The following is a 27,962-nucleotide window of genomic DNA, read 5'->3' as shown; positions in this document are numbered from 1 at the left end:
TCAGTTGGGAGAAAGGCAGCGCTGTGTTCCTTCCTTCCTTCCAGGGAAAGGAAAGGCTCCTGCGAACACAACCTGAATGGCCTGCTGTCTTTCTCTTAATTATTGACTCCAAAAGTAGCCTTAGGCAATTACTCTCTGGGTTAAGTGTCTAAAGTTACGAAAGATAAACCTTGGCCATACCATACACAAAGCTGCTATAATGTGGGTGCAAAAGTGATTGGAAAACATCCTCAGAGTCGTTAGCAGTGGTTGACAGATTAGATTAAACAGCATTCCTCAGGAGGTCTCTTCCAGATATCGGATTTAATCATTCACAGGAATTTCACTGTTGACCTGACTGTCTTTGAGAGTGTGTTCACTAAATTTGCAGGTGAGAGAGATCTAGGAAGGACAAGACTAGCATTCAAAATGGTCTTGACCAGCCCCCAGGACGGTTTGTCCAGTAAAGGCCAGTGCAAATTACCACAGCCAGGAAGGGCTGCCAGACTAACAGGACAGCTATCGGCTCTGCAGAAGATCTGGGGGCTGCAGTGGACAGCAAACTGAACAGGAGCCAAGGACGTAGCATCACCACAACATTCAAACGTGCCTGATGCAGACTCAGGGCAAAGCAGGAGACAGATGACAGGAGATGAAGAAAGGGACGCACCAAGCAGGGACAGGGGTGTCCTCCAGCGGGGCTGCCACAAGTTTGGAAGTCCTATGGAAATGTATAGCATTCACTCAGACAATAACTGGGTAGAAACAAAGGACGTATCTGAGCATGTGCCGGAGAAACGGCACAAGCCAAAACCAAAGTGTAACAATGCAGCCACTGAGAACACAACTTGAAAAGACGTTTCTTCCTGTCTACAGAAATAAACCATGTAACTTCCTCAGGTAAGAAGAAAAGAGACAAACTTCTGCATGTCTTGATCATGTATCTTTACAAGTAAGTATTTTTTGTGCTCCTCTGCTGTTTTCAAAGTACAACCGTGCTATGCCTTTGAGGATCCCTATTTTCTGTTTCGTACAAGAACACGACTGAAGCCTCCTGTTCTGTGCAGACTGTTCAGTTCTGCCGGCGTGCGCTGGCAGTGCCCCGAAGCGACGCTCCGTGCAGCGCGGCTGGTCCAGCAGGATGTCTTGCTGAAGTACCTGTGTGATCCGAGCCTCTTCTCCTAGGAACTGTGAAACTGAACTAATTACGTTTTTGTGATCTTCCATTTCCCTGGCTTTGTAAGAGTGCCCTGCTTTGTGACAAAACTGTCCGTCAGTAACGCTTCTTCCCTGCTAGACAGCACCCCTGAGTACGCCTAATGTACAAGACATTAACTGCAAAAGTGAAAGGAATCATTGAAACTTTATTAACACTCCCTAAATTTGAATACATTCAGATATGTACTCTGTACTGAAGGCTGTATCTGCCATGATAAAGAAGCCACACCACACGGGGCTTACTCAGATAAACTGTGGCACCTGATAACATCATATGATGCTTCTAAGAAGTGCGGCACTGTGGTGCTCCAAGAACTCTGTGGTTCACAAGAGAAGCAATTTAATTCAAACAAAAACATTTTGTTGTTGGTATACCTGTATAAGGAAGAAAATAAATAAAACCCTCTTTGCTGTGCTCTTTAGGCAAGATATAAAGCACAGTTTGTGCATTCTTTTTAGGCTGAAAATGTGTAACTTACGCCATAAATCAAAGACTGTCTATCGTCCAGGGGCGGGATTCTACTCAGTAAACTCGTACAGGAAACCACAGCGCAAGTAATATTAGTAACTTTTGTATTTATGAAAAATAGTAATTTGTGTCCTGAAAACAAAACACTTATGGAATCATTCACTGTCTGGAAAATGTACGCTTACTTCATAAGAATGCATTTCAGATTCCTTAAAGGTGTTTATATAATGTTAATTAGAGATCAAAGATAATTGGATTGTTAGTGAGGGAGAAGAAAAGAAAATGCTGATTATGTTATTTAAGGATATACTGGCTCAGACTCAGCGCAAATACAACCTTAAAGAACCAGTTTCAACTAGTCTGATGGAAAGAATATGCAGTTGATAGGAAGCATTAAAAAAAATACATTATCAACAATCCTCATGTATAGCTTGACCTTGTAAGATTGAAGTATACGCTATGTATATTCAGTGAAAGTAGGAATATGCTTTTATTCTTCTACACAACATATTGCTGATAAATGAATTTTAGATGGGCTACAGTAAAAATTCAACTTACCCAGGTATAGAAAGCAAAATTGTTATCAGTGTAGGAGAACCAGAAGGAATTTTGAAAAATGAATTGGGGTGGGGGTGGGAGAATCTTGACTCCAGTGAAATTTGTGGAGATCTGCTATGGATTCAAATGCAGGCATGATTTAATGCAAGTAGGCCAAATATGAGTAAAATGTCTAAGAATGCGGAAGAAAACTTGACATACCTGAATTAAATAATAATAATAAAAAAAGCTGAGTACATTATTTTACTGGGAATTACAGGCTTATTATAAATTGTGAACTACTGCATACATTATAATGTTATATGCTGAAAATGCTTGCTATATTTTTATTTGAAGAAACGGGATAAAAACAGTTGGAAAAAGCTTTTAAGATGAGGCAGTTGGCCCACTGTTGTCTCCCATGCACCCGCATGTCCGTGTATATCCATGATACAACATGGTATTGCAGTTCTGCAGAAGAAGGAGGTGCATTTGTTAACTTGGTAGCTCGCAGTGAAATAGCCACCAGCCCACACCTACAAAACTTCTTGCTCCTCCAACTAGTTCAAACACACGAAAACCTTCTAAACAAAGCGACTATTCTTCCTAACTGGGCTCCTCCAGAGCCATGTCATTGCCTATAAATAACCATTATCATGTGAAATCTAAACCTTTCTGCCAGTAAGCAAGCACTTAGAAGAGCGATGTATTATGCAAAATTAAGTCATATGAATCATTTTGCAAAATTTGATTTCTAAGTGGGTACATGCGCTTCAAAGAACAGCAGCATTCCCTTGCCTATCATGCTATATATAGGGCTTTTTTTTTTTTATGATGGAGAAATAAAGAGATGAAAGGATGAAGAAAAAAAAAAGCAGCTGCAGGGAGAAACAAAGGGAGAATTATTCCTAAAAAAAACAACGAAGTATAGTTCTGTCTTATTGAACATGGTGTGTGTAGCTATGGACCGGATGACCTCATGAATTATTCCACTTCTTCCTCAAAAGCCCGACTGCTGGAACGGTGAGATTTGCCACAAAATTTGGTGTTTTCTGTTAAAAATTATGTGATTTTACTTCTGCATGTTGTAGGGGAAAGAATAATCCTGTACCCCCCGGTAAGGGGGTACCGCCTAAAGGATGTAGGGATCGGACTGCAGGCACGGACACCTCCATGTCCAACTTTTTATGAGGTTTTAATGTTTCCGGGGATTTAACGCTTCTTTATTTTACACAGAGCTGCCTCCAGGCGCTCGGATTGGGGCAGGGCCTGCGGGCGGCCGCCCATGCCCGGCTCCCCTCACACCAGGCCCCGTCCCCCGGGGGGCCTCGCCGCGCGCGGCACGTGCCGGGGCGGGGCCCTCCTCCCCCCTCCCTCCCCGTTGCCCCGCCGAAGGCGCGAAAAGGCAGCGCGCATGCGCGCGGGGCCCGCCGGCGGCGCCGAGCCCTCCCGCTGTCTCCGTGTGGTGCGGGGGGGGGGGGGGGGGTGGGTACGTGATGACGCGCTGCGTGTCGCCAGGCGCGCGACCCACGCACGGCCCGCCGGGCTCGTGCCTCCTCCCGGGGCTGCGCCGAGCGGCGGCAGCGGCGGCGGGCGGCGGGCGGGCGGGGCGAGGGCTCCCCCCCCCCTTCATCCTCCTCCTCCTCCTCCTCCTTCCCCTCGGGCCCCTCTCGGCGGGCCCGGCCCCTTCCCCCGGCGGAGCGGCGCCTCCCCTCCCCTCCCCTTCCCTCCCGTCCCCTCCCCTCCTCCTGGTGCCGGACAATAGGGCCCCGGCCCCGCTCCCATGCGCGGCGGCGGGCGGCGGGGCTGACAGCGGCTCCCAGGCCCAGGGAGCGGCCGCGGGCTCCGCGCTCCCGGCCGGGCCTCGCCGCCTCGGGCGCTGCCAGCGCCGCTCCCCCCCCCCTCCCCTCCCCTCTCCCTTCTCCCCGCTCCGCTGCCCGGGGCCCGGCGCCGCGGGGAGGTGCGGGGGCGCTGAGGAGGCGCCGGGCCCCCCGCGGGCCCTGTGCCGGGGGCTGACCCGTCCCCGCGGCGAGCCCCGGCGGGGCAGGTGCGGCGGCGGCGGCGGGGGGGGGGTGGCCGGGCCGCTGCCCCGCGGCCGGTCGGCGCCCGGAGGCTTCTTCGATGGAAGTATGCTGCCAGCTGCCCGTGCTGCCCCTCGACAGGCCGGTGCCGCAGCACGTCCTCAGCCGCAGGGGGGCCATCAGCTTCAGCTCCAGCTCCGCGCTCTTCGGCTGCCCCAACCCCCGGCAGCTCTCGCAGGTAGGAACCCTCGGGGGGGGGAGGTTAAGGGGGTCCCCAGCGGGTTGCTCTCGGGGAAATGCGGCACCGCTGCCTGGCTGCTGCCCGGGGTGGCTCTGCGAGGCCGTAGGGCGAGCGGGGAGCTCCTCCGGGGTTGCTTCCAGTGGTGCTGGGCTGTGGGGTTCCTCCGTCATTTCAGAGCCCGTGCCGCTTTCCAGCTTTTCGTCTGCGGGTGTCTTTCGAAGGGCTGAGCTGCCTGTGGCCTTGCCCAAAGCTGCAGTGGTTTAACTGGAATAATGAACGGGCACTGCGGTGTTTTATCTGGGATGCAAAGCTGTGCCGCCCTCCAACTCCTAGGACTTGGCAATCCGTCTAGGAAGAGACAAAGATCCTCGGCTTCTTCATTTCCATGGTATTGTTCCCTGCCCGCATTACATCAGTCGCAAGATGAACTCTATGGTACTTTGTAGCATCTGATCTCGTTGGAAATGTTACAGGAATGGTCATTACGGCTGTCAGAACAAAAGGGAGGTTTTTCCTGAGAACACTGTCCTGAATTTCTCAATCTGTGCTCGTATGGTTTCCTAGCAAACGCCAATAAAATTATATTCTGGTGGAAGTCTCTGGAGAAAATTTGGGATTGCAGAGGAAAGCATGTGCTTTGGTGGCAAGTCAGATGCTTTTGGCTTCCAAGGATTTCCTGAAAGGTTTGTTTCAGGACTGGCTTGCATTGTCCTTACGGAAGATGCCATCTTTGCGCTTTACGCATGTGATGGCCAGTTCTTGTTGTTCACCTTTTTGGCTGTCTTATTGAGTTGTCCTGCTCTTTCGTGCCTTGCTCTGCTTCATAAATGCATAAATAGAACATGGAGAGCACCCAGCCTCTTGGCTTTGTCCCTCCTCAGGCAGCGGTGAAGCTCTGTGTGGGTATGAGCATTAGGTGTGTGTATCTTTGGGAGGGAAGAACCATTAAAATACTGCTTAATGACCAGGAATTTGAATGCATAGTGAGGTATTAGTAAGGAAACGAAAACGAACATATGTTGGTGACTGTCCCAACCCCAAGTGTGAATGTAATACTTGATGAAAACTTTGTTTTTATGACAAATTAATTTTCCATGTAGCAAATGGGTTAGGATGCTTTCCATTTGTACCATTTGATTCGAGTTTTACGTGGTGATGATGAATTTTCCGTATGTACAAGTCTTCTTGAAAACCAGTCCAATTTAGCACATGTTATCCTGTGCAAATGAGGGAAGAGTCTCTCTCGTTTGAAGAAGAGTTGATGGTCCTCTGGAAAAAGGAACAGACAAAGCAGTCAAGGTGATACATTGTCTTTATTCCTCTTCTGTGTGGTCTCCAGCACAGGTGATGCGTGAAGTAGACACAGGTTTATAAAATGAAATATGGTACTGGCATTTCAGTACTTTTTTTCCCAACCTTGAAGCTTCTCCATCTATTCCTTTTATCTTGACCAAAATGCTGCAGGTATTTTAGAGCGAGTCACAGGGAGAGGTGATTGAATAACGTGTAAAAAACTGGAAACTACAGCTATGCTTAGGACCTATGGGACCAAGTAGCATTTCCTTTGAGTAAGCCAGAGGAATATGTTTTATGCCTAAGTAAGAGAACTAGGATATTGAAGTGAGGGAGTCCTTGCAAGTACCAGCCAGCCGATTAGAGTACAGCTATATTTTGTTGTCTTTAGATTACCTTCCCCCCACTTAGGAACCTCTTAGGGCTAATAGGATATGAACGTCTACCAAACCCATCATAGGCTGGTGTAAATGATGGGCTAAGAAGCATCACCCGGTGAGGTTAATGATTGTGTAACTTATGAACTTCACTTCACCTTTGAAGTCTCCTGGAAGACTCCTAGTATTCCACTCCATTTCTTTTCGAAGAGGTCTGGATCCTTACTGGTCTGTCACTTTCAGCTTTCTGTTTGGGCTAGGTTGGAGCAACAAGAGTAGAGCTGGAGATGTGTACTAGCATACTCAAGAAGCCAGTGTGTACAACCAGCATTTCACGTTTAATGCACATTTGGTGGGTTTTCTTTAAAAACGGGAGGTCTTGAAAATGAATTCCCACTTAAAAAGTGAAATTATTTAGGCATAAGACATTTTAGGCTTAGCCTTTCAGCAAGGAGGTATGGGAAACAATGGTAAGAACACGCATGTAGCATTTAATTCTGACAATGCTAAGCCTGCAAGTATTTCTGTCTTTTAATTAAGCGTGATTTCGGTTTAATATTTTGTTAAAATTTCACTCAGTGGGTTCAAAATGGGCCGTGCATTGCTTTGTTGCAGCATGAATAAAGCGCTGCTGGAAATGACCTCAAGAGTTGTGGTCTACTCTTGTCAGCCCCAGGAAGGATGAATTGTGCTGGCGATATTATTAGCAGATGTTTGTCTAATCTGTTTGCCTAATCTGTTTTTTAAGATAGAGTCTTATGAGATGCGGTGAGCTGACATAACTCATTATTGCTGAAGGTTAAAGTCCTGACGTTGGGCGCGTATGATTATTACTTCCTTTATACCATCTCTGATGCTTGTCAGGAGCTGGCTAAAAGAGCAGAAAACTCACGCAGCTGGGAACACGGGGTAGCTACCTGCCAGCTCCTCGCATGAAACAGTTGTGACAGTCTTCGCTAAGCCTGATTTAAAGGGAAGGATGGTCCCATTAGGCTTTTGAAACCAAATCCATAAAAGCCTCAAATAATAGAAATTACGCAATCTCTTCAGACAACTTAACTGTTGTTAACAGTGCTTAACTGTTCCTGTCAGTCAAGAGTTCTTTCAAAATACTGAATTTAGATCTTCCTTGTGGCAATTTAAACCTGTTCCTATCCCCAGCAAACGCAGAAAAAACCTTATGCATTTTCTCTTTTCTCTTATGAATGAATTATTTCCTTATGGTTGTCTTTTTCTTCAAGTTCAAAGTATCAATAATGAAAATAGCAAGTGACATCTGTTAGCTGGAGGTTATTTGTGATACTGCTCGAGTCGAGCCAAATGAAGAGCTGCTATTGTATGGGTTTGTACATCTTTCTTGAGATAATTTTCTTTGAACGTGAAATAATCTTAAATGCTGGTGTTATAAGCTGCTTTTAAGGGCACCTGAACCGGTGACTATAGAGATGGTCAGGGCATTTCACAGCGGTGAGTTGGACTTGAGGTTCACTGCGAGGTCAGGTGGATGTTAAATAGTACCTTGGATCGTGCCTTTAGGGTGTCCACTCCAACTGTTACAAAACGATGCTTTTTAAATTAAGGCTGAGCTTTCGGAGGATAATTTTGGATTCTTTGCCTTGTCTGGTTTTTAACTTCTGTTGTTAATATTAGTTAAAAAGTTTCTAAAACTGTGCCTGTGCTTATTTAGTGTGAATTTTTTAGTCTCTCTTTAATGAATAAGGGTTTATAATGAAAACCACTTTAGAAACATAGCTGTGAGCGCTTCTAGATTACGTGTCCTGCGTTGCAATCCACTAAAAAAAACCAACAAACCCTTGAATTGAGAGGTCAGCACATGTTTCTGCGATTGCTTTTTATGCCATATAAACATATCATACGTGAGTAAGAGAGAACTTTGGCCTAGCCCGTCACTTTTGACTTCTTGCTTTCATTCTGCCTTGTGTTCCGCTCTTGTTGCAGTGTCTCCAAAAATTGCATCAGTGATGTGTGATAGTAGAGTCTGAATGGAAGTAAAGATCTAGTTCTGGCCTTTCTGTCCTTAAGTGCTTGAACTCGATGATGGAAAAGAAAGAAGTCTTCTAAGGATGAGTTTCTGTGAAGAGGGAATGGGGCAAGTTGGGGTCATTCAGCCTGGAGAAGGTTCTGGGGAGACCTTACAGTACCTAAAGGGGCCTACAGGAAAGCTGGGGAGGGACTCTTTGTCAGGGAGCATAGTGATAGGACAAGGGGGAATGGCTTTATAAACTGAAAGACAGGAGATTTAGATTAGATAAAAGGAAGAAATTCTGTATCTGTGGGTAGTGAGGCACTGGACCAGGTTGCCCAGAGAAGCTGTGGATGCCCCATCCCTGGAGGTGTTGAAGGCCAGGCTGGATGGGGCTTTGGGCAACCTGGTCTGGTGGGAGGTGTCCCTGCCTATGGCAGGGGGTTGGAACTGGGTCATCTTTAAGGTCCCTTCCAACCTAAATCAATCTGAGGTAATAAAAAAACTCGATCTGAGTGTCAGAAATGCAGGCACCAAGTCTACCTGCAGTACGAGGTATTCCTGCGTACCAGGCAGTAGTACCATGCACTCACTGTCTGCTATTTGATAACCCAACTCACGAGCCTTCGTTATTGCATCTTAATTTCACGCGTTTAAGCAGCATAGCGTTGTGCTCTGTGACGCTGCGTACATCTGAACAGTAGGCTGCAGGTCATGCGTGTCGCATCCGAAGACTTTAAGAATACACAGCAGGGAAAAAAAGTCACAAAGAGCAGCTGGAAGTGCACGATGCTGGTGAAACCTTCAGTGAAGGGAACGTTTCCTCTGAAAAATGTGTTCCCGAGCATCAGCTAGCTGCTTTGGCCACCTTTTGCTGTACAACTCCTCTTGCCAGTGTTTGCCCATTGCACCAGGTGCGATCCGAACATGTTTCGTTCTGCGTGTAGCCTTAGAAGAGAGAGTTGAGCGGTGTGTTTTTAAGGCCTGAGCATGGGCATTGGTTGTTAATCCCACAGTTGCACCTTCTTGCTCGGAGAAGTGTTGGCGTGACCTATTTTTCCCTTAGAGCTGCTCATTTCTGCATTTTCCTCTTAGTTGTGTCAACTTCTTTGTTTTTGATCGGGTTATTTCTCAGCCCTGGCTGATTCATAGTGTAGTTCCACAAATGGCCGTGCCTGCTAGTAACGAGGAAGCAGCATGCCAGACCAGGAGTAATGAGCAGCGGGGAGACAGAAGGAATGCCTCATGTTGGGCCCGCTATTGAACGGGGAATTTACCCTAAGCTCCTTTCTTTACCCATTCTCTGCTTTCTGTGACTTTTCTTTTATACCGTTCCAGTCCTCTCCATCGGTAGTCCTCAGTTGCGTGCTCTTTCATTAGCTTTCTCCTGCCGTTTCCCATATCTCTACCGCCTGAATAATTAACAAGTTAAAATAATGAAATAATTTTCATGATGCGATTCCTAGCCTCTGGAATTAATTCTGCGGGTTGCTGCTCCGCTTGCCATTCCCTTCATCTTGTATTTATTGTGTCTGGTTGCTGAGATTGCATCTATTCATATGAGAGGCAGAGACTGACTCTGACTCCGCTCAGCGTGGACAAGTTCTGATTGGGGTTTTTATGCACAACAGTAATTTTCTGGGGCTGTTCCTTTTTAAAACGCTTTCAGAGTTTTATGACCAATTAACGTTTTCATACATCGGGGTATAAAGCGGCATCGGTACCTTCATTCTGCAAAAGGTCACAGCAGCTTATTTCATGGCCTGTAATTGCCTGTGGAAGATCTAAGCAGAATAATAGTTTAAAGTCCTCATTAATTAGTTTGTCTTAAATCACCACAAGTCAATTTTTTATTACTTCTTTGTCCAGATTGTGTAACAGTATATTTTGTGCTTTGCATGAACCTCAGCTTTCTGATGCTATCTTTAAAAAGAAATTGCTTTGAAAAGAGAGATTGTAACCATGTGCCCCTGAAGTTTTGAAGTGTTGAATATTGAACCATAAAATAATTTTGCAAGGATTCTGCTTTGGTCTGTGGATAATCGAGATGAATGATGAGCTAATGACGTAGTAATGCAATGCAAGTACAGGTTGTCAGAATTAGAAGTGCTTTGTATGGGATGTCCTTTGCAGCAGCTTTTCTTTAAAAACCTGCATTTGCTAAGTAAATCTCTTTCAGGTTCCTTGAGAAAAGATCCAAGATGGGTTAACTTTGACTCGGTATGGTAATAAAGCTCTCATAAAAGTCACGTAATTTCAGACGTTTCTGTTGCGTTACTGCTTTGCTGTGTGGAAAATGATGTTGGGGCCATCTGCAATCGAATCCTTGGTATTTCTTCAGTTCTTCTATTTTCTGCAAAGCCTGCAGGGGGGTGGAGGGGAGCCCTGGTAGCAGAATGTGGTTCTTCAGAGCGTTTCCCCGTCACGCTGGTGACCGCTGGCTTTTTGCTTTCTTGCGTTTTGCTCATCGCTCTGTGTCTACAAGTTTCCACTTGTTTTCTGCAAAGCTGTAAGTTTCCGAGTGCGCTCGGTCACTTTCTAGCATGGTGGATCTCTGATTCATTTCAATAGCAGGACCGTTTCTGTGTCCTGCTAGGTTACGGCTCCTGTTTCAGAAACACCTGGGTGAGACTGAGCATGTTGTACTGGCTTGCTTAAAAATTCACTGAGGCCGTGTGCAAACAGTAAGTCATTTGGCTGCTCAGGGTGCTTTCACACTTCTGGGGGGAAAAATCTCAAGTAATTTAGCAGTCCTTTACTGTGTAAACCTTTGTGAACACACCGATGCTTTCCACATGTGAATTTATGCTGTTGGATGCCCAGGATGTAAAATTCGTGTGTCTTGTGATTTTAGGAATGTAGCGTGCTCTGTAATTTAGAGTAGTCCTTCCTTGTAAATGCAAGACTTAGGGTGGACACACTAAAAAACTTGAAGAGTTTAATCTTAATCTCAGAAATCATGCTAAATAGCACTTGTAGCGCGAATAGTCCTTTGTCTGTGCGCAAAGCTAAATGCGACACTCAATTTTACCTGCTTCCACTGCAGACAAAATTCTTGTGAGCAAATACAGATGCGTGCGCCTTGTCTGTGTGTACACATGCATGTAGGGCCTTACACACCTATGTCTGGGACCAGGAATCGAGCCTTGGCCTCTCAAATTCCTGTTAAATAAGGTGCACAAAACCCCTCGTAGTAGGGCTTGGAGGAGTTTGTGTTTCGTTAGATGTGAAGTTCTCCGTTTGTTCTGATTGTGCCATTAGCAGCTAACTGCAGTGTAAATAAGCAGCCAGTATAATCCAGCAAGGCAGCCTGCCAAAGACCAAGTATTTTATTATAAAAATGCAGTTCTAGAAAACTGGATTGAAGGGCTAGTTGGGGAACTGTTTGTGTGTATGTTTACATCCTAGGTGTGCTGTAAGGAATTTGTAGCCAAATGTTTTGTTTTCTTTCTGGTCTAGAACAACTTCTGTGGCTGTTCCCTCACCTCCCTTGCCCTCCTCCCCTCCATACCCTGAGAAGTTTTATTTCTGTTGCAGCAGTCTGACTCCTGTTTTCCTCCCACTTTCCCCCACTTTGTACACCTGTGATAGGGCAATCTGATTTATTATCTTCCTGACCACACTCCCACAATAATTATAATTAGATTCCCGGAGTCTGCTTTTCATCACGAGGTAGAGGGCAAATTCTTCTCTCTGCTTCTAGCTGGAAGTGTGAAGGAGCCAAAATTTGCAGCAGGCCTACCTCAACATCAAAAAGCTGTATCCTGGAATGAGAGTGATGAGGATAGCTTTGTGTCAGCAGAAGACTTTACTGTTTCTCCTGCTCCTTGCTGCCAGATGAGGGATGTGGAGAGGAGGAGGCTGTTCTCTTTGAGGAACCTTTCTTCCCCCTCCTCACCCCCGTAGCAGACACAGCTGGAGGCTACTCTGACTGGTAAAATGGGGTATTTATTACACGTGTAAGACAACCCCCATGCCCATCAGTTCTTTCCCAAGGGCACAAAAAACGCAGGAGAAGATACAGGAGCTTGTTTCAAGTCTATGAGGAGAGAGATTTTGCTGGGAAGCTTGGGGCTCGGGTAGGTGGATCAGCCTTTAGCGCGGCTGTGTGCAGTCTCCTTCTGATGTGGTTCTCTTTAGTTGTCTTAGAAACTGAGATGCTGCGTTGGGATGGATGCTGGCAAGCAAGTGACTTCCTGAGGGACTCGTTTATACATCTAGATCAAAAAAAAAAAAGCGAGTGCTCTTACAAATAGTAGTATTTTAATAGTGTAGTCCAGTAGAGGAGTTTCTCTCTGGGGACCGGAGCTGCTGTGGCAGGAGTGACGCTGGTCTGGGTTATTTCTTGCTTTGTGGCTAATGAAGTCCATATATTGATGTTGCAGCTGAAGATGCACTGAGGAAGTTTCATATTTAGTCAGACGTGAATTAGCACTTCCGTTTAAAGGCAAAAAAAAAATCAGTATACCGAAGTTCTTGTGCATCGGCAGTCTCTTGAAATACGCACGGGTGTGTGTGGGGGACCTGTCAGTAGTGCCCTGCCTTAGCTTCTCTCTTGGAGCACTGAGAGCATGTAATCGGTTCTGAAAAAGTCCGGAGTGCTTAAATGTCTTTGTTAACTGCAGAATTTTAGGCCGTAGATTTCAGCAACTGAATTAATCGAGCTCTTTTTCTAGTATTGTTGAAAAAATCCCATCCATAAATTGTTTTGCGGCTGCAAACACGGTGTGAAACTTGCTCAGCACAGAATGTCAACGCGTGGAAGTACACGTGGGGAGTTTTCTTTGATGTTCTTGCTTGTTATGGAAGATCGGGAGAACGGCTCTGTGGGGTTTTGTTCTGTCACTTCTTTTGTTGTGAAGTCTGAGCTGCATTTCTTTTCGCATGGTGATGGTAGGAATTTCTGTGCTTTTCGCTGGACTTTAGATGTCTTTAATCAGCTATTCCTAGCTTGTTTTCATTTGGACAAAGTAAACTGACTACATCTCAGTCCAGATAAAGCATAGAGTATTTAGCCTACAAAGCTGGCAGAGGAAACAGTATAATTTTAGCTATTGCCTGAATTTAAAAGAAAAAAAGAAGTGAACTTGAGCTTTTTACTTTGAGAATTGCATAATGTCCCAAATACTTGCAAAAAAAGTGTTCCCCCAATTTTGTTGCCCTCCTTTCAAGGAGGATCCTGTAGTTCTCCTGAATATGGTCATCCTACTTCTGTCCTTGCCACATCCTGCTTATATCTTTATCACAAAATCGTGATAAATTTGCAAACCTACCTTAAGTGAAGACTGGAAAATAAAGATAGCAAATTGCAGGTACTAAATTCCTTACGCTCTGCTTGCAGGGAATGTGTTGGACTTGTACTCGACAATCCACGGTGACTTCTTTTAAAGAGAAGAAAGGCTTCGTCTCCCTAGGGGTGTTGAATGGTTGAAGCTATGGTTACCTTGGTGCTTTTCTTGTTCGCGTAATATTGTGGCATTATTTTTGCCAGTGCCCTCCAGCTTGAGGCATGAAGGAATGTTTTATGTCTTAATAAGAGGCCCTTGATTAAAGCCCTTCCCCTACTGCCTTTTGATACAATAGAATTTAAGTGAAATAATCTGTGCGCTACAATGCTAATCCATTTTCATGAGCTTTTTAGGAAGGATGATCTGAGAGGATTAGACAAGAAGTTATTATTCATGATTGGTTGAATAAGTAGGAAAGACTATTAGGACTAATGAAGTTTAAGACTTTTTTTTTCCTTTCTCCTGGATATTGCTCTATTTATAACAGAGTATAGGAAAAAGGCCATATTAAAAAAATCAGTTTCAAACCAGTTTGGGAGAGGGGAGGTCACATTGCTCTCTTATACCGAATGTGGCAGAGCATCTGACTGGGGGCAAGGAGACTGTTGGATCAGTTAAAGAATACATCATATGCACATTTTATAAAGAAACGGGGGAAGTGTTACAGAAGATTTTTTCTTCTGACACTCGTCAAAATAAGATTGTAGAAGTTGAGCACGATATTTTTTTGCATTTAGTATGTCATAAAACATGAGGGTGGCTTCTGTAATTCTGCCCTGTTTGACACTCTAGCGCTTAGCTGGTGATGGCTGTCGGCTGGAACCGTAGTTTTTGTTACTTTAAACAGAATTTCTCCTTTTTCAGAGGACAGTTTTATTTAATGACTGCAGTCGTCATAGTATTGGCTGCACTGTGTCACTTCTAGCTGCATATCTTTACTCTTTTGCTGACAGTCGCGCTCCTCTGACCATGCAGAGAGCTGGTTTGCGCAGCTAAAGCAGCAGAAATCCCTTTCCTTTTCGTCGTGCTCGTTTTCTGCTGATGTAGCTGTGCTCGCCTTTCTGCAGGGCGTGAGGAGTGCTGGTGCAAGGCAAGGCATGGGAGCCGCAGCCGGAGGCAACGCTGGCTCGCGTTGGACTTGTCTCCAAGGCAGTTGTGGGAATGCCCGGCACAGCTGACAACTGTGCGCGATTGTTTCAGTTTCTCCCCAAATGAGAGCAGGTTGAATAATGAATCCCCTCTTGTTATTCAAATCAGCTAATGCACTGTGTTGTGCCGTTCGGGATTTTTGTAAAAGCAGCGGGCACCCCGTGGCTCGTATACATGAGTATTTGCGTGACTTGAAAATGTGTAATTTTGTCTTTATTAGGTGGGTCTATGTTCCTGTGTTTTTCAGATATTGGGTAGATTTGGCTTGGTAATAAGAATGTTTTAAGAGGTGGGCTATTGTTAACCTTTAAACAAATGCTCGACAGATTCCATGATGTCTAAAGAACATATATTTTTTCCTCCCTTTTTTTAACAATAAAACATCCAATTTGGAAATTTGGCTTAATAGACTTGGCAAAATATAAAATTTGGGGGGGGGCATTCTTCTGTGTATGAATACTACATTTAGAAATAACGCAACAATAATGTGCAAATGAAAGGTTATTTTCTTGTGAAACTGAAAGCTTCTTTCCTATCTGCACCTTTTACTGAAAAGTAGCTGTGGTTGTTACAGCTTATAAATGAAATGTGTCAGAACATGAGGATCGTTCCTTTCTTTTCTTTGGAGAAGTGCTTAGAATACTTAAAGGCTTGCGAGTGTGTCTGAATATGTAAAATGTGCTAACTAAATGGTGGTGTGGTGGGTGCTGCATAGATTAAGAGAAGAGGAGAAAACAGCATTCAGTCTACCATTTGCTGAGATGTTGTCTTGCATCTGACAAGTCACAGGACAAAATCATATCATAAATGTATCAATTTCTGAAGGTTCTATTGCTTCCATTTGATTTTTTCTAAGAAGTTTAAATAACTAGATTTCTAGTCTTTTATCACTTACAGTAGCGTTTTAGAAGCACTCGGTTGGAATGAACAATAGGTAAAGACGAGTTAGTTCTATGCCATTGTAAGGTAGTGCTTCAGGATGATGTCAGATGACAGGTGGGATTATTCTTTTTAGTCTCTTTTCTTCCTCCCCCTCCAGATTCCTGGCTGTTTTATATCTCCTTCAAGCTCTGTCGAGGTTGCCCTGACGCTTGTCGTAGGCCAAGGACAGTCACACCATAATAGCTGTTCCCTGCGTTACTGAGTTGCCAAGTCAAACAAATTTGGATTGACTGAGTCCATGTGTGCACAGTTGTTCAGCCGTCCGTTTCTGCTGAATTTAGTAGCGCACACGTTATGCTGATTATGTTGGTTGGCAGCAGGATTTTGAATCCCAGCCTCAAGTGCATCCGGTTCTGTGAATTACTTGTGGGTGGGTTGTTGGGTGCCGATGTCCCAACCCCTCTGCTAGGAGAAGTGCCTTCAGGGAACTGGGATGCCACATGCAGGCCTGCCCCATTGCAGCACCAGGAGAACACCCCTGCCCAGGGAGACTGGGGAACAAGAAATAAACTGCTGCATTGTGCCAGCAGAGAAGGAGCTGCAGCAGTGAATGTACCGGCTTCCATTTCATGTCTTGCTGGCTGCAGGAGACGCCACGTAAAGGTCTTACCTGAAGTTCCCTTTGTGAGAGCAGAGGACTGAGACTGGTGAAGGGCTGTGTGTGAGACGTGCCCCACCACTCCTTCCTGGGGTTCATCCCACCTGGGAGAAGGTGAAAGTAATTTGTACTAAGTACTTGATGGCAGAATATTATATTGTTTTGAAAGCAATACATTTTTGTTGAATGCACACATTGATCTCCATCTGTTTCATCTGTTGCATCTTCTGTGTCTACTGCCTGTTCTGTGGCCTTGCTTTCTTCACAGCCCTCACATGAAGGCCCAGGCCCAGATAAATCCTCTCAAACCCTTTGTGAAAGTTTCAGATTTGTTTATGGGACCCAGAACTTCCCTTTCCCCCACAGGTGCTAATGAGAATAAGTATGGCAAATAAAGGAAATGGATTTATGGGAATAATATGGAGTATTAACTACATTAACATGTAATAAAGTTTTTTAAGTAGAAAATCATGAATTCCACGGATTTCCTTGCTTGAGGGGCAAAGAAGGAAGCAGTTCTGGGCAGGAGGAGGAGGTTGTGGGCTTCTGGGACTCCACAGACACCTATGGCTGTGTATGTTACCACGTAGTGGTGAGTACTTTCATCCTTGCTCCTTGTGAGGAGATGCTCTGTGCTGTGCCACTCCTCCTCTGCAGGGGTGAGCAAACTAATGTGCTGCAGAGAGTGGGGCAGCGTGGGCACGATGCGGAGAGGCCTCCAATGAGGACAGGAGGAAAAGGCAGTGGTTGCTGAGTTATGGTTTCCGCCTGTAAGCGTGCTCCTCAGAGGCCTTGCGATACCACATAGTGGCTGCCCACACCACCAGAGCAGCGAGGCGGGTCATACTTTGCTGTTGCACAGCTCTCAGGTTCTGCTGGTGGCATTTTAGGCCTGGCTTGAGGCCTCTGCTTTGGCTTTGATGTACTTCATGTCCATCTGGTCAGAAGTGCCATCTCCCAGCCGTTATTTTCCGTGATGCCATTTCGGGCCTCACGTACAGCTGCTTTGCCTCCTAGCTCCAGCAGATCCCGGGCTGCATGCCTGAGGCTGGGGTTTCGGGGCTTACCGCTGGGCTCAGCGGTAAGACTCATCTCTGGGTCTCAAGCTGGCTTCGTGTGGGCTTGAGCACAGTGCAGCGTATAAAAGCTTGTGCTCTTGAAGCAGCTGTATCTCTTGGAGCTGCTGGTTACAGCTGAAGTGATGGAAGATGAAGGAAGGCGTAGTGAAAGAGATGCTCTTGGGTTTGGAAAGCCTGATACTACTGAGCAATCAGATGTAGAGCATGGTTACAGTTTCTAGTTTCTGTAGCTCTTCTGAAACGGTACCCATCCCTTGAGGTGCGAGTATACAGTACATCCACGCAGACCAGTAGAGAGTGTAGGCCTCAGCTAGCTTATGGAGGCCACGAGAGCCAACGTGCACAAACTGAAGCACAGGAGGTTCTGGCTGAATGTGAGGGGGCACCTCTGTGCTGTGAGGGTGACAGAGCACTGAACAGGTTGCCCAGAGAGGTTGTGGAGTCTCCTTCTCTGGGGATATTCAAGACCAGCCTGGGTGCCATCCTGTGCAATGTGCTCTGGGTGATCCTGCTCGGCAGGGGGGTTGGACTGGGTGATCTTCAGAGGTCCCTTCCAACCTCAGCCATTCTGTGATTCTGTGAGAAGAATTAACATCCTATCATTGCAGTGTTTTTTTAATGCCTTCTTTTATAAATTAAATCCAGGGCATTCTGCAGATTTTTACTGTTTTATCAGTCCGTGGTCATACGCTTTCTAGTTCAGAAAAAAGAAGCATATTAGGAAAAATCCATTAATGTATTCACAGTGTAATGCTTTGGTTCAACAAAGATGGGAGATTTGCAGTTCTGAAGGCCAATGAAAATTTTGTATAGTTAAAATGGGTATTAATGATGATTTTCTTTAGTTTTGCAGCATGCAAAGTGCAAGTATGTAGATTTTACTCTAAATACTTTGTTTCAGGTTGGGTTCTGAACTACATGTGTGCATGCTTGTAAGTTAATCTTACTTGGCTGAGATGTGCAAAAAAAAAAAAAGAGCATTCTGAACCTGTCAGTACTCCTAGGAGAAGCAATGTTATGATAAGGCCAGGAGTCAAATACTGTTAAACCTCTGCTTGAGCGGTGAGGAATCGTATGAGGACTGTAAGTGAGGTAATTCTTGACCTAGCAACAAAGACCTCTTGTGTCCTGTGTGTCTCCTCCACTGTCTTCGTGCCCTTCTCAGGCACACAGAAGTGTATCCCTTCACTTAGCTTTTTTTGGCATGTTTTCCTCTCTCATATATTCTCTTTCCAGGCCTGATAGGCTGTTACAGGATATGGCAGTTCTGGTCCTGTACTTTTCACAGGAGGAGGGACTTGTGCTTAGGGGAAAAGGATCTGGTCAGACATCCATCCTTCACACCATTGGGGTAAAGTGTCTGCTCCTCAGCACTGGGGCTGTACAGGACAGAAAAAGGGGGGAGAGTGAAAACATTTATTGAGATCTGATGATACAAATTGGGGCCCAAGACTGAAAATACAAAATTATTGGAGCAGATACTGTAATAAGTATTAGTGCTGAGATTTTTTGGTGGTATTTCCACCAAAAGTCAGTCAGAAGTGTCAGTCTTCTAGTAGCATAGTGATTTTTCACTAAATAAAATTAATATGCTTATGTTTATTTGTGGAAAATAGTACTGTGAGATACAGACTTCTTTTTTATAATAATTTATTTATGCTGTACTTATTTATCCAACACCTGTTTAAGCCTCTAACAGCAGCCATGGAATATTTTGATTACTAGGCATGTTTTTCGTGTGGCAGACAGCAACGTGATGACATCTACCTCTTTGTCTTGGAGAAATAATATTCTTTTAAAGCCTACCAACCAGAGGTTGCATGGATGTGAAAATGCTGTTATCCTGCTAAAGGAGTTAGATTCATCTTTCACGAATGTTCCACCTGTGTGAGTATACTTCAAGTATGAAGTGTTAGATGATTCAGTGTGACTGGTTTTAATAGGTGTTGTGCTAAGGGGAGACTGAGGGACTGCCAAGCTGCTTGCTTTGAAATTTCTCAAGTAGTGTTTGAATGAAGCTAGCTAGTGAGCAGAGCTGTGGGGCTGTGCTTAGTAGCTCTGAGTTACAATCCCAGAGCACAAACTCCAATAATCAGCTCGCAAAATGGCATAGGTGGAAGCTTGCATCTGCTACTGTCTCATCTAAGAGGAATGCTTATTTTTTTTCTCCCCCTCACAACTTTAATAACTGGCAAAAACAATATAACTGGCAAATAACAAGCAAATATGTAGTGTTTAGGTGTGTGATCTGTGCTTTTTTTAACCTTACAGCAGCCTTCCAGCAGCTAAAGGGGCCTACAGGAAGGCTGGGGAGGGACTCTGTCAGGGAGTGTAGTGATAGGACAAGGGGGAATTTAAACCAGAAGGGGGGAGATTTAGATTAGATATAAGGAAGAAATTCTTCACTCAGAGGGTGGTGAGGCACTGGCAGAGGCTGCCCAGAGAAGCTGTGGCTGCCCCATCCCTGGAGGTGTTCAAGGCCAGGCTGGATGGGGCTTTGGGCATCCTGGTCTGGTGGGAGGTGTCCCTGCCCATGGCAGGGGGGGGGCTGGAACTGGGTGGTCTTTGAGGTTCCTTCTAACCCAAACGGTTCTGAGAGTCTGTATTAAATACGCATAGGTAAAATACTGCAACAGTAGTGTGAAGGGGGAAAAAAAAGCTGCTTGACTTTCTAAAACCAATAGGAAAGACAGAAAAAATGCATAGCAGTGCCTGTAACTAGAATATTGCATGCATGTGGGTTTTGAACAGATTTTTTTCAAGTATTTGAGATAGGAGTTCCTATGCAGCAGTGTTTAAAAAATGTGCGTGCTTTGGTCTTGTCCTTTTATTCCTTGTGAGCGTACAAAGGGCAGCCCAGGTGCAACCTTCTGCTGGTTGCTGTAGGCAGTGGTAAATGGACAAACTGGATCGTTCTTTCTCATGCACACGCTTCAACAAGAAATATATGCATTTAAAAATGTGGATGGACTAAGTTCAGAATTAAGAATTTAAGTTGACTGCTTTAAATTGTCCTGCAATCATAGATCAAATTATAGCAAAAGTATGCCTCCTTGAAAGATGATTAAGGAGTTTTGAGTATGCTAAGAGCAGCTCTTGAGGCCATGGGGCACAAATTAATTCTAATTAGCCCATGGTGGAATGTGTCATTGAGGTTTTTAAAACTTTCTGGTCTATAAGGTAGATATCCCAGCATGTTTCTCAAGATGTCTCACCACGTTAAAATCCACACAACACCACCTGGAGGGTTCTACTTTAAATTGCCAGTCAGCTTTGTGATGTGTATCTCCAAAGCCAGCTGACAACTCAAAGCGTTTGAACATCTGCAGGGACCACATTACATAAACGTGTTGGCACCGATGTCAGCTCTTCCTACGCATTCAAATGAAGCTGGTATGGCTGTGCTGTATCTTCTTAATCAGCTTTGTCCAGCCATCTAGGTGATTTGTCTTTGGAAATGATGTCAGTTACTTAAGAATTTGTGGTACCTCGCTTTTATTGGCAAGGAAATTGCAGTTGGAAGAAGCTGAGCAGAAAGAGTGGAAACTGAAGAGCTTGGTGCTTAAGTTCCCTTCTGGAAGATGGGACCCACAGAATGTCTTCAATGTCGTGTCTCTGTCTGCAAACTGGTTTTAGGGCATGCAGATTAAGTGCAAAAATAGGATGTTGTTTTTCTCTCAAGTGAACTTCTAGGATGGATGTTTGCCTTTTTTTTTTTTTCTTTAAAGCAAAATGAATTATGTGATGGGTAATACTAGCTGCCTCAGTGCTGCCTGGAATATAGGCGTAGCTCTGCATTGAAAGCTTATACAGCAACCTTCGAGAAGCTTTATCTGTACTAACAAATGTAACTAGCTCCAATTGCAATCGAATACTTCTTTCTGTCTCAGAGTTTCCGAGTTCACATGAGCCGGTTAAGTTTTCCTTAAAAGTGAAATGTTATATAAGTATGCTACGTTTATTATAATTTGCTGATCGTATTGATTTAGATCATTATTATTATCATCATTATATTATCAAAGATTAAAAATGCTTTGTGCGTCATTGCAAATAAAAATCATTTTTTTATCCTGTTGCTTTCATTCAAGTACAATAGGTGAAGCGTCATAGTTACAGCTCTTGGAATACATATTTTTTTTTTTATTCCTAGGCTTTTATTCATATTAGCGGAGGGCATTAAAGCTAAGGAGAACACTCTATTTTTTATTCAGCCCCCCTGTTTTCAGCATTCATTTAAAGATTGCATGTTTTCAATTACTCTTAAGGTTTAAGGTCAAATTCTTAGTATTTCTGTAACAACTTCAGTTAATGTTTTTCTGTTGTTGGAAAAAGGGGAGGTGAAACTTATTTTAGTGTCTTAAAATTACAAACATTAAAAGATGTTTCTTCATGAAAACAAAGGATGATTATTATGTTTTCAGGTTTTTATGCTTTACAAAATAAGTTTTTGTCTTACCTATTACCTTATAACCAAGTATATTATTCTGATAGCGTTTTGGCAGGGGTTCGTGTTGTTCCTGAAAGCAGTCTCTTTACTGGGGCTTTCCAAGAGAATTTAAATGTCTGCTCTTTTGGGGACAGCAGAGGGAAGGAAAGATCCTTACTATGAACGTCTGGCTACGTTTCAGCTGTGCAAACTACGGACTACATTTCTTTTACAACAAACTTTTTGTGTGGATTAATGATTGTGGCTCCCTCCACGGACAGAGACTGCTCTTTTGCTTGCACAATAAGGAAGCCAATGTGAAATCTTCCTCCATAGTCATCACACCGATCCAGAGGCTGGTGGTCATGATATCTGAAAGAGACCTTTGTTGTGACACGCAAATCAAGTTGCAGGCTGTTGATATTCTGCAGAGGTCTAGACAGGGATGCGAAGGAAAAAACAAGAACTTGATGTCTTACCTAAGGAAGAGGTGGTAGATCCAGAAAGCATCTAATCAAGATACTGAAGACAATTTTATCAATTTAGTTAAAGATTAAGCTGTAATGAATTAGCATTTTGTATCGCCAGATACAATGGGTCTCTTACTTCATTGATAATTATTACAGAATTGATATGCCATTTAGAGGTATCACAGTTATTGGCTGTTTGGGACGTTTGAGATACGAATCCATGTAATACATGATATCATACATTGTTTCTAGTTATTCTTTTCCCTCCTGATCTGAAGATGTTTTTAGTGCCGGATGCTTTTCGGTAGCTTTCCTGTCTTGTCCATCGGTACAACCACCTTTTTTTGAAAGGCCAGATTTCCTCCCTCCAGTCAATTTTCAGGAAAGTGCATTGGTATCAGATTTGGTTAGGGTTTATTAGCAGGACTGCTTTCATTTAAATGGGATCCCATTGGCGTGATGTTGATTTGATCTGATGGGAGTATGACAACACCTGCGGTTTAAAAAAAGAAGTCTTTTTACCTACACTGATGATGCATGTAGACACTGAGGACATGAGTCACCTAGTATATATTTTTTTCCTTGGTTTCTACTGGAGAAAGTGGCTAGGAATCTGAGGAGCCTTCTGCACATGTGCAGCAGGCTTTGACACGCACCGATTTAGTGCATACGTGTAGGCTGTTCCCATATTCGTAGCTCCCTGAGTTTGTAACAGACTTTATCATCGCGAATGAGCTCAGTGCCCAGAACGTGCTGAGTTACTGTGTGTGGTACCAGGTGCTCTCTGAAGGACTTCCAGATCTCTGGCAGTCCAGATTGATAAATGTATGGAAGTTGGCTGGGTTACTTTTAAGAACTTTGTCCAAACTGGTGAAGTTTGTAGATGTGCTGTTGCATATACGTGCCAAAACGGAAATGGGATGGGGAAATAAATAGTCTGCCTGCTGCTTGTTGAGGGAGGCAAGAACATGCCTGGCTTCTCTTCTGGTTCCCTGTTTGTGTGAACTGTGGAGTCCAAGTTTTTTTTTGGATTAATCTGGTGGTGGTGGGTATTGGGGGGCTTAGCTCCTCCCTGCAGTTAGTTAATTGTCAGGGGTGGCAATTAAGGAAAAGCTCATGGGTGTTGTCTGCTCTTCGGGTACATGTGCTGCATACATTTACAGACTGAGGGATTCCATCCGTCACTCCTTTTCTTTTGGGTTCTGCAAAGAATTCAGTTACTTTTCTGACTTCAGAAAGCTTGCTCATGTTATTTCATCATGAAGCTCTTCTGTCTTGCTACAAGCCTGCGGTGGGTTTCCTCAGCCTCCTTTTTTTTTTTTTTTTACACTCTTGAGTAATAAACAATTTTGCTGTCAGATAAGAACAAATAAAAATAAGTTGTTCTGCTGCTGAGTTAACCTGTTTTAGTATTATTTGAAGAGCAGCAGGGGTGGTTTTCATCCAGTTCACTGGGTTTCTTAAATTCCTTCCTTTTATGTGGAAATAACAAAAATAGTGTCAGCTATACAAATATTACTTTTTCAAATTCTTCTAACGGAAGAAAGTCTTGCACAAAAGTTAGTCAGACATCGGGGGGGGGGAAATGCCTAAGAAGTCCATCAAGTGAATTTGTGAGCATATATTTTATACAGGTATGAAATGTCTAGGGGGAAAAAAAATAAGTAAAATATGTATGTTGTATTATTTGGCTAGGGAAGAAAAATAAAATTATTCTCCTGAGGGATTTGTGATGAAGTTTATATGGTGGAAGAAGTTGGGGGCTGATAATATAATTAATTTTGCATATGGAATTCCATTTTGTATGGAACGATTTCCATGAATATATTGTGACAACATTCCGCCTGCAGAAAATAGCTTATTGTCCCTTCAGCTGGTTTGTAGTGGATATATCCGTGACCTTTATAATTGTGTACAAAGCATTCTTTTAGCTTCTAGATGCCCTTTTTTTTACAAAAAAAAAAAAAGAGGAAAAGAAAATGCTGCCATATTAAAATAAAAACACACTGTTTTGATGTAAACTGAAATTTATCCTGAGTGTTTCACAGATGTTTGCTATTTATTAAACATAACCATGTTTTTCTCTAATGCAATAATAGAATTGCTGTACTAAGCCCTGAAGAAGGTACAATCCAACTTCAAAGCTGTCTTTCAGTGGTCCGTTTCAAGGTATGATAATAGATGCCTACTTGCAAAAAAGACAGGTTTTGTCTCCAGTGCTTCTCTTCAGAAGCCCTGTATGAGGTTCTCCCACTGCTTCTCGTCACGGCTGGAAGGAGGAAGGAGCAGAACACCTTACGTTGTCTTAGCGCAAGCTGCGCCTGGGTGGAAGGCTGAGAGGTGTGCAGCTGGATGGCGGTGAGGGGCTGCAGTTCAGCTTTTTGGCAGTATGTATGTCCTTCTCCCAGGCCGTGTTACGCTGAAGCCTGCTTTGAAAAACCAGGGGATAAAACAAAGATATAATGATGTGGATGCGTCGAGGTGCAAGCCAGCGCCAGCCATGTGTAGTACCCCACGTGCACATACCCTAACTGAGGGCAAATCGGCCTCAGTTAAGGTGATCTTGAAATACTTAGGGTAGTAGCCTTGTACCAGTAAACACAAGCCGTAACCTGATGATGAGAGGTGTGAGCTTTTCAGATAAACTGCTCTATGCCTGTGGATTTTCAAACAAGCAATTACTTTTATTAAACAAGGAAACTTAATTATAGTGATGTTTAGTCTCATTGTAATTATTGCAGAGGTTCTTAGGATCTCAAGTGCTCTGCTGTGCCCTTGTGGCTAACCTGTTCAAAGCTTTGTATGATGTTAGCTTTTCAGGGTCAAAGGCATTTCAGAGTGAACTGCACACTTCTGAAAACTTACTCTCACTAAGGACCGATTGCTTTACAGATAACTTTAGGCCCTGTCCATGCCTAACCCCAATTACTGTACCACTTGGGACTTTAGTAGGCTTTGTATATTGAACTGACTTGTCTAGAGGAAGCAACTATGGACAACTTCAAAGCCTAGGAGTTTTAAAGGTTTTTATTTATCTTTTAGGTTTATAGATAGTAGAAGCAGCAAATCCACTGCAGAGTTTTCAAATTGTCCAGGGAAAAGTGTAAGTAGTTCAAGTCAAGGAGGATAAAAATGAGCCTGTGTACGTAACTAATTTAATTTGCATTGTACTGCTTTCAGTAAGAAGTTGGTACTCAGTGGTTAAGAATAGTTGCTTTGCGTTTGTGGATTTGCTTCCAAATATAGTTTCTATGCTGAATGTATTTATATATCTCTGTAAGCATTTATTGCTCATGAAACATTTCTCATTTGTTATTTTTTAAAATAGATTTTGAATTTGTTAGTTTTGTGTTAATAGAGCATGAGGACTTATGTATTCAGTTAGTATTTTAGAGCAGCTAATGTGGCCTTCGAGACGAAGCTAGAGTTTGCAGTGTTGGCAAGTCCCGTGGGTAAAGTATGTTCTGACCTAACAGAATTTTCTTAGTACTTCTCTTTTTCTAAATCAAACGGAAAAAAAAAATCTAATTTTTCATCCCTTATGGATGTAATTCTGAAGAGGAGCAGCACATTTAGGAAATGTTGGAATTGCCTGTGCAATCCATATTAGCATCCATCAATGCACTGTGAGGTTTAATTTTAACATTATTTGCTTATATGAGGCCCGTAGTGATTTGAAAACTGGAAGAATACAAATGTAGTCTTAAATTCCGTGCCCAGAAGGACTGGTGTCTGGGCTCTGATCTTTGTGCTGGGCTGGGGTTTTGAAGATTAATACTTGTGAAATGCTCTGATACTTTTGATGATTGCTTTAGAGAAGCCACTGAGAAAATTAATTCTGCCTTCAGAGTTTGAGCACTTGGCAATACGCGAAGCCTGTTGCCATTTCAGACCTTTTACTTCTCTTTTTAAGAAACGTAGGGAGCACCAACCTACGTACAAATATTGACTTGTGAGCACTGTGGAAAACCAGCATGTAATTTTACTCTTGTTCTACTGGAAAAAAAAAAAAAGTATGTCATAAGAGTTAAGCTGCACCAGCGTTCTTTTTTTCTTTCATTTTTTTGAGGGGGATTAAAATTAAGGACATCATAACTATGGATTATAAGCAGCTGACTGTTGGCTAATGACTTCTTGCCATGAATACCTTTCAGTGCAGGATATTTTCCAAAATATCTATTTCGTTCATCTAGAAGGACGTCTGAAATTTTCTTGAAAGGAATAGAATTACTTCCTAGAAATACTCATTTCTCTCAAAGCAGAATGAAAGTTCAGTGTTGAAAAATCAATTGATCTGTAATTTTCAGGATTTGAAGAGTGTTTTGCTATTCACAATTTGAGAAGTGAATGAAAGACCAAGAGCTGGGTTTTTCACCAGTGACTTCCAGGAGAAGTTCTCTTGATATGGGATGTGGTGGGGCTTGACCAGGCTGATGGGTCAGCCGCTATATGCGGTGCCTTTCCTTTCCTGTTCTCCTACACTATTGGAATATGGTGCGAAAGAAGGGACAGCAGGATGAGGATGATTGCACCCGAAAATTTTGGTTAAATAAGGAACAGTTTGTTTTGTGTAGGTAACAGTAAAGAAAAAATGGGGTAGTTGTGATGGTGGTATACTGACCTATAGCACGGGATGTAAGGCTCTGCGTCAGGTGTCACTGGTTGGTTCCTCCCCTTTTCTCACAAAAAAAAAAAAAACCAAACTAACAAAACAATACACACACAAAAAAATGCAACTCCAGGATCTTCAGCTACAGGCTGGATTGCATTTCTTTTTGTTTTTTGTAGGTAAGCCTTTGTGGGTAGGCTCGGAGCTCCCAGTACTGTTCCCTTTAGGAGCAATGACATCCATATTCAGTAACCACTAAAGCAAAGAACGGTTTTAACGTTTTCTGTTATTCTTTTGTTCTGATCTTTAATTCCACATGCTCATCTGTATTTCCAAGAGTCTTAAAATTCCCTCACAAGGTGAGAAAGGCTTTAATTACATAGAGACTCCCGTCTATCTTCTGTCGCGTTCGGAGCAGTAGCTGACAGCCGATCCTCCTTTCCCTGGAGAATGGTGCCTGTGGATCTGCACGCCTCGGGTTGCATCTTCCACTTCGGGTAGGTGCTGAGCTGCCGCTTCTTTCTGAGCCTGTTACTCTTCTCCTTCTCCTCCCTCGTTTCCCAAAGGCGTTTCGGAGGTTGCTTGCGTAGCTCAATTGCCCGGGCATTCTGCTTCTTTCCAGAGGTCCCTCTGTAAGTCAGATCGATGCGGTCAAAAGGAAATGATCATCCAGTATTCTAAATTTTCCCCTTCCTGGCCAAGACATCGAATATTTATAAAATTAATTGCATCTTGGCTTGTCACATACACACAGCATGAATTTAATACTGGAGATAATCCCGCAGCAAGTTGAGATGGCTTCTCGCCGAACAGCGGAGTGACTAATGGAGCTGAATCTGAAGGCCAGAACTGGGGTCTGGCGGTAGAACCGAGTGCGATTCCTGTGTACCTGAAGCATTAGAGGCTTTCAGAGGTGCCAGATTGAGCTGTTGTTCGGAGCTCTTGGTTAAAACGACAGATTTTAACATCGGTTTGTGTGCAAACAAGAATGCTGCAAGTGGACCAAAATCAAGACTTCAAACAATACATTCACCCCAAGTAGCGAACTGTTGCCGTAATTAGATGTTGCTTCAAAGTGTATGCGAAGATTTTCCACTACAGCTTTTCATCACTTCCACAAGTTCAGTGTGCCCTATACAGATGCTTAATTTGTATGCTGGGCCCTGTGATAAAGCTATTTCTGTCGATGAGATTCCAAAATTATAGGCACTGATGTCAATGCAGATGAGGTTAGCCTAATTTGGTCAAGAGAGGGCTATGCCGTGCAAAATCTTCTTTACAT

The 27,962-nt window shown here is 43.6% G+C and overlaps 1 protein-coding gene across 4 annotated transcripts in view; it reads left to right on the top strand.

Annotated features, from left to right (window-relative positions):
• Positions 1-3,822: 3,822 nt before the first annotated feature.
• Positions 3,823-27,962, top strand: part of PDE7A (phosphodiesterase 7A) — a 77,657-nt gene continuing 53,517 nt past the window's right edge. Inside the window, exon 1 of one of the 4 annotated variants that reach the window (XM_066993036.1) lies at positions 3,823-4,462. In XM_066993036.1, coding sequence (XP_066849137.1) covers positions 4,325-4,462 — 138 coding nt within the window. In that variant the 5' untranslated portion in view covers positions 3,823-4,324. The remainder of the gene's footprint in view (positions 4,463-27,962) is intronic. The other 3 variants (XM_066993035.1, XM_013185876.3, XM_066993037.1) reach the window with 3 other exon arrangements.

This window comes from Anser cygnoides, chromosome 2 (assembly GCF_040182565.1).
Source record: "Anser cygnoides isolate HZ-2024a breed goose chromosome 2, Taihu_goose_T2T_genome, whole genome shotgun sequence".
Classification (NCBI taxonomy): Eukaryota; Metazoa; Chordata; class Aves; order Anseriformes; family Anatidae; genus Anser; species Anser cygnoides.
This window is presented reverse-complemented; position numbering and strand designations above follow the sequence as displayed.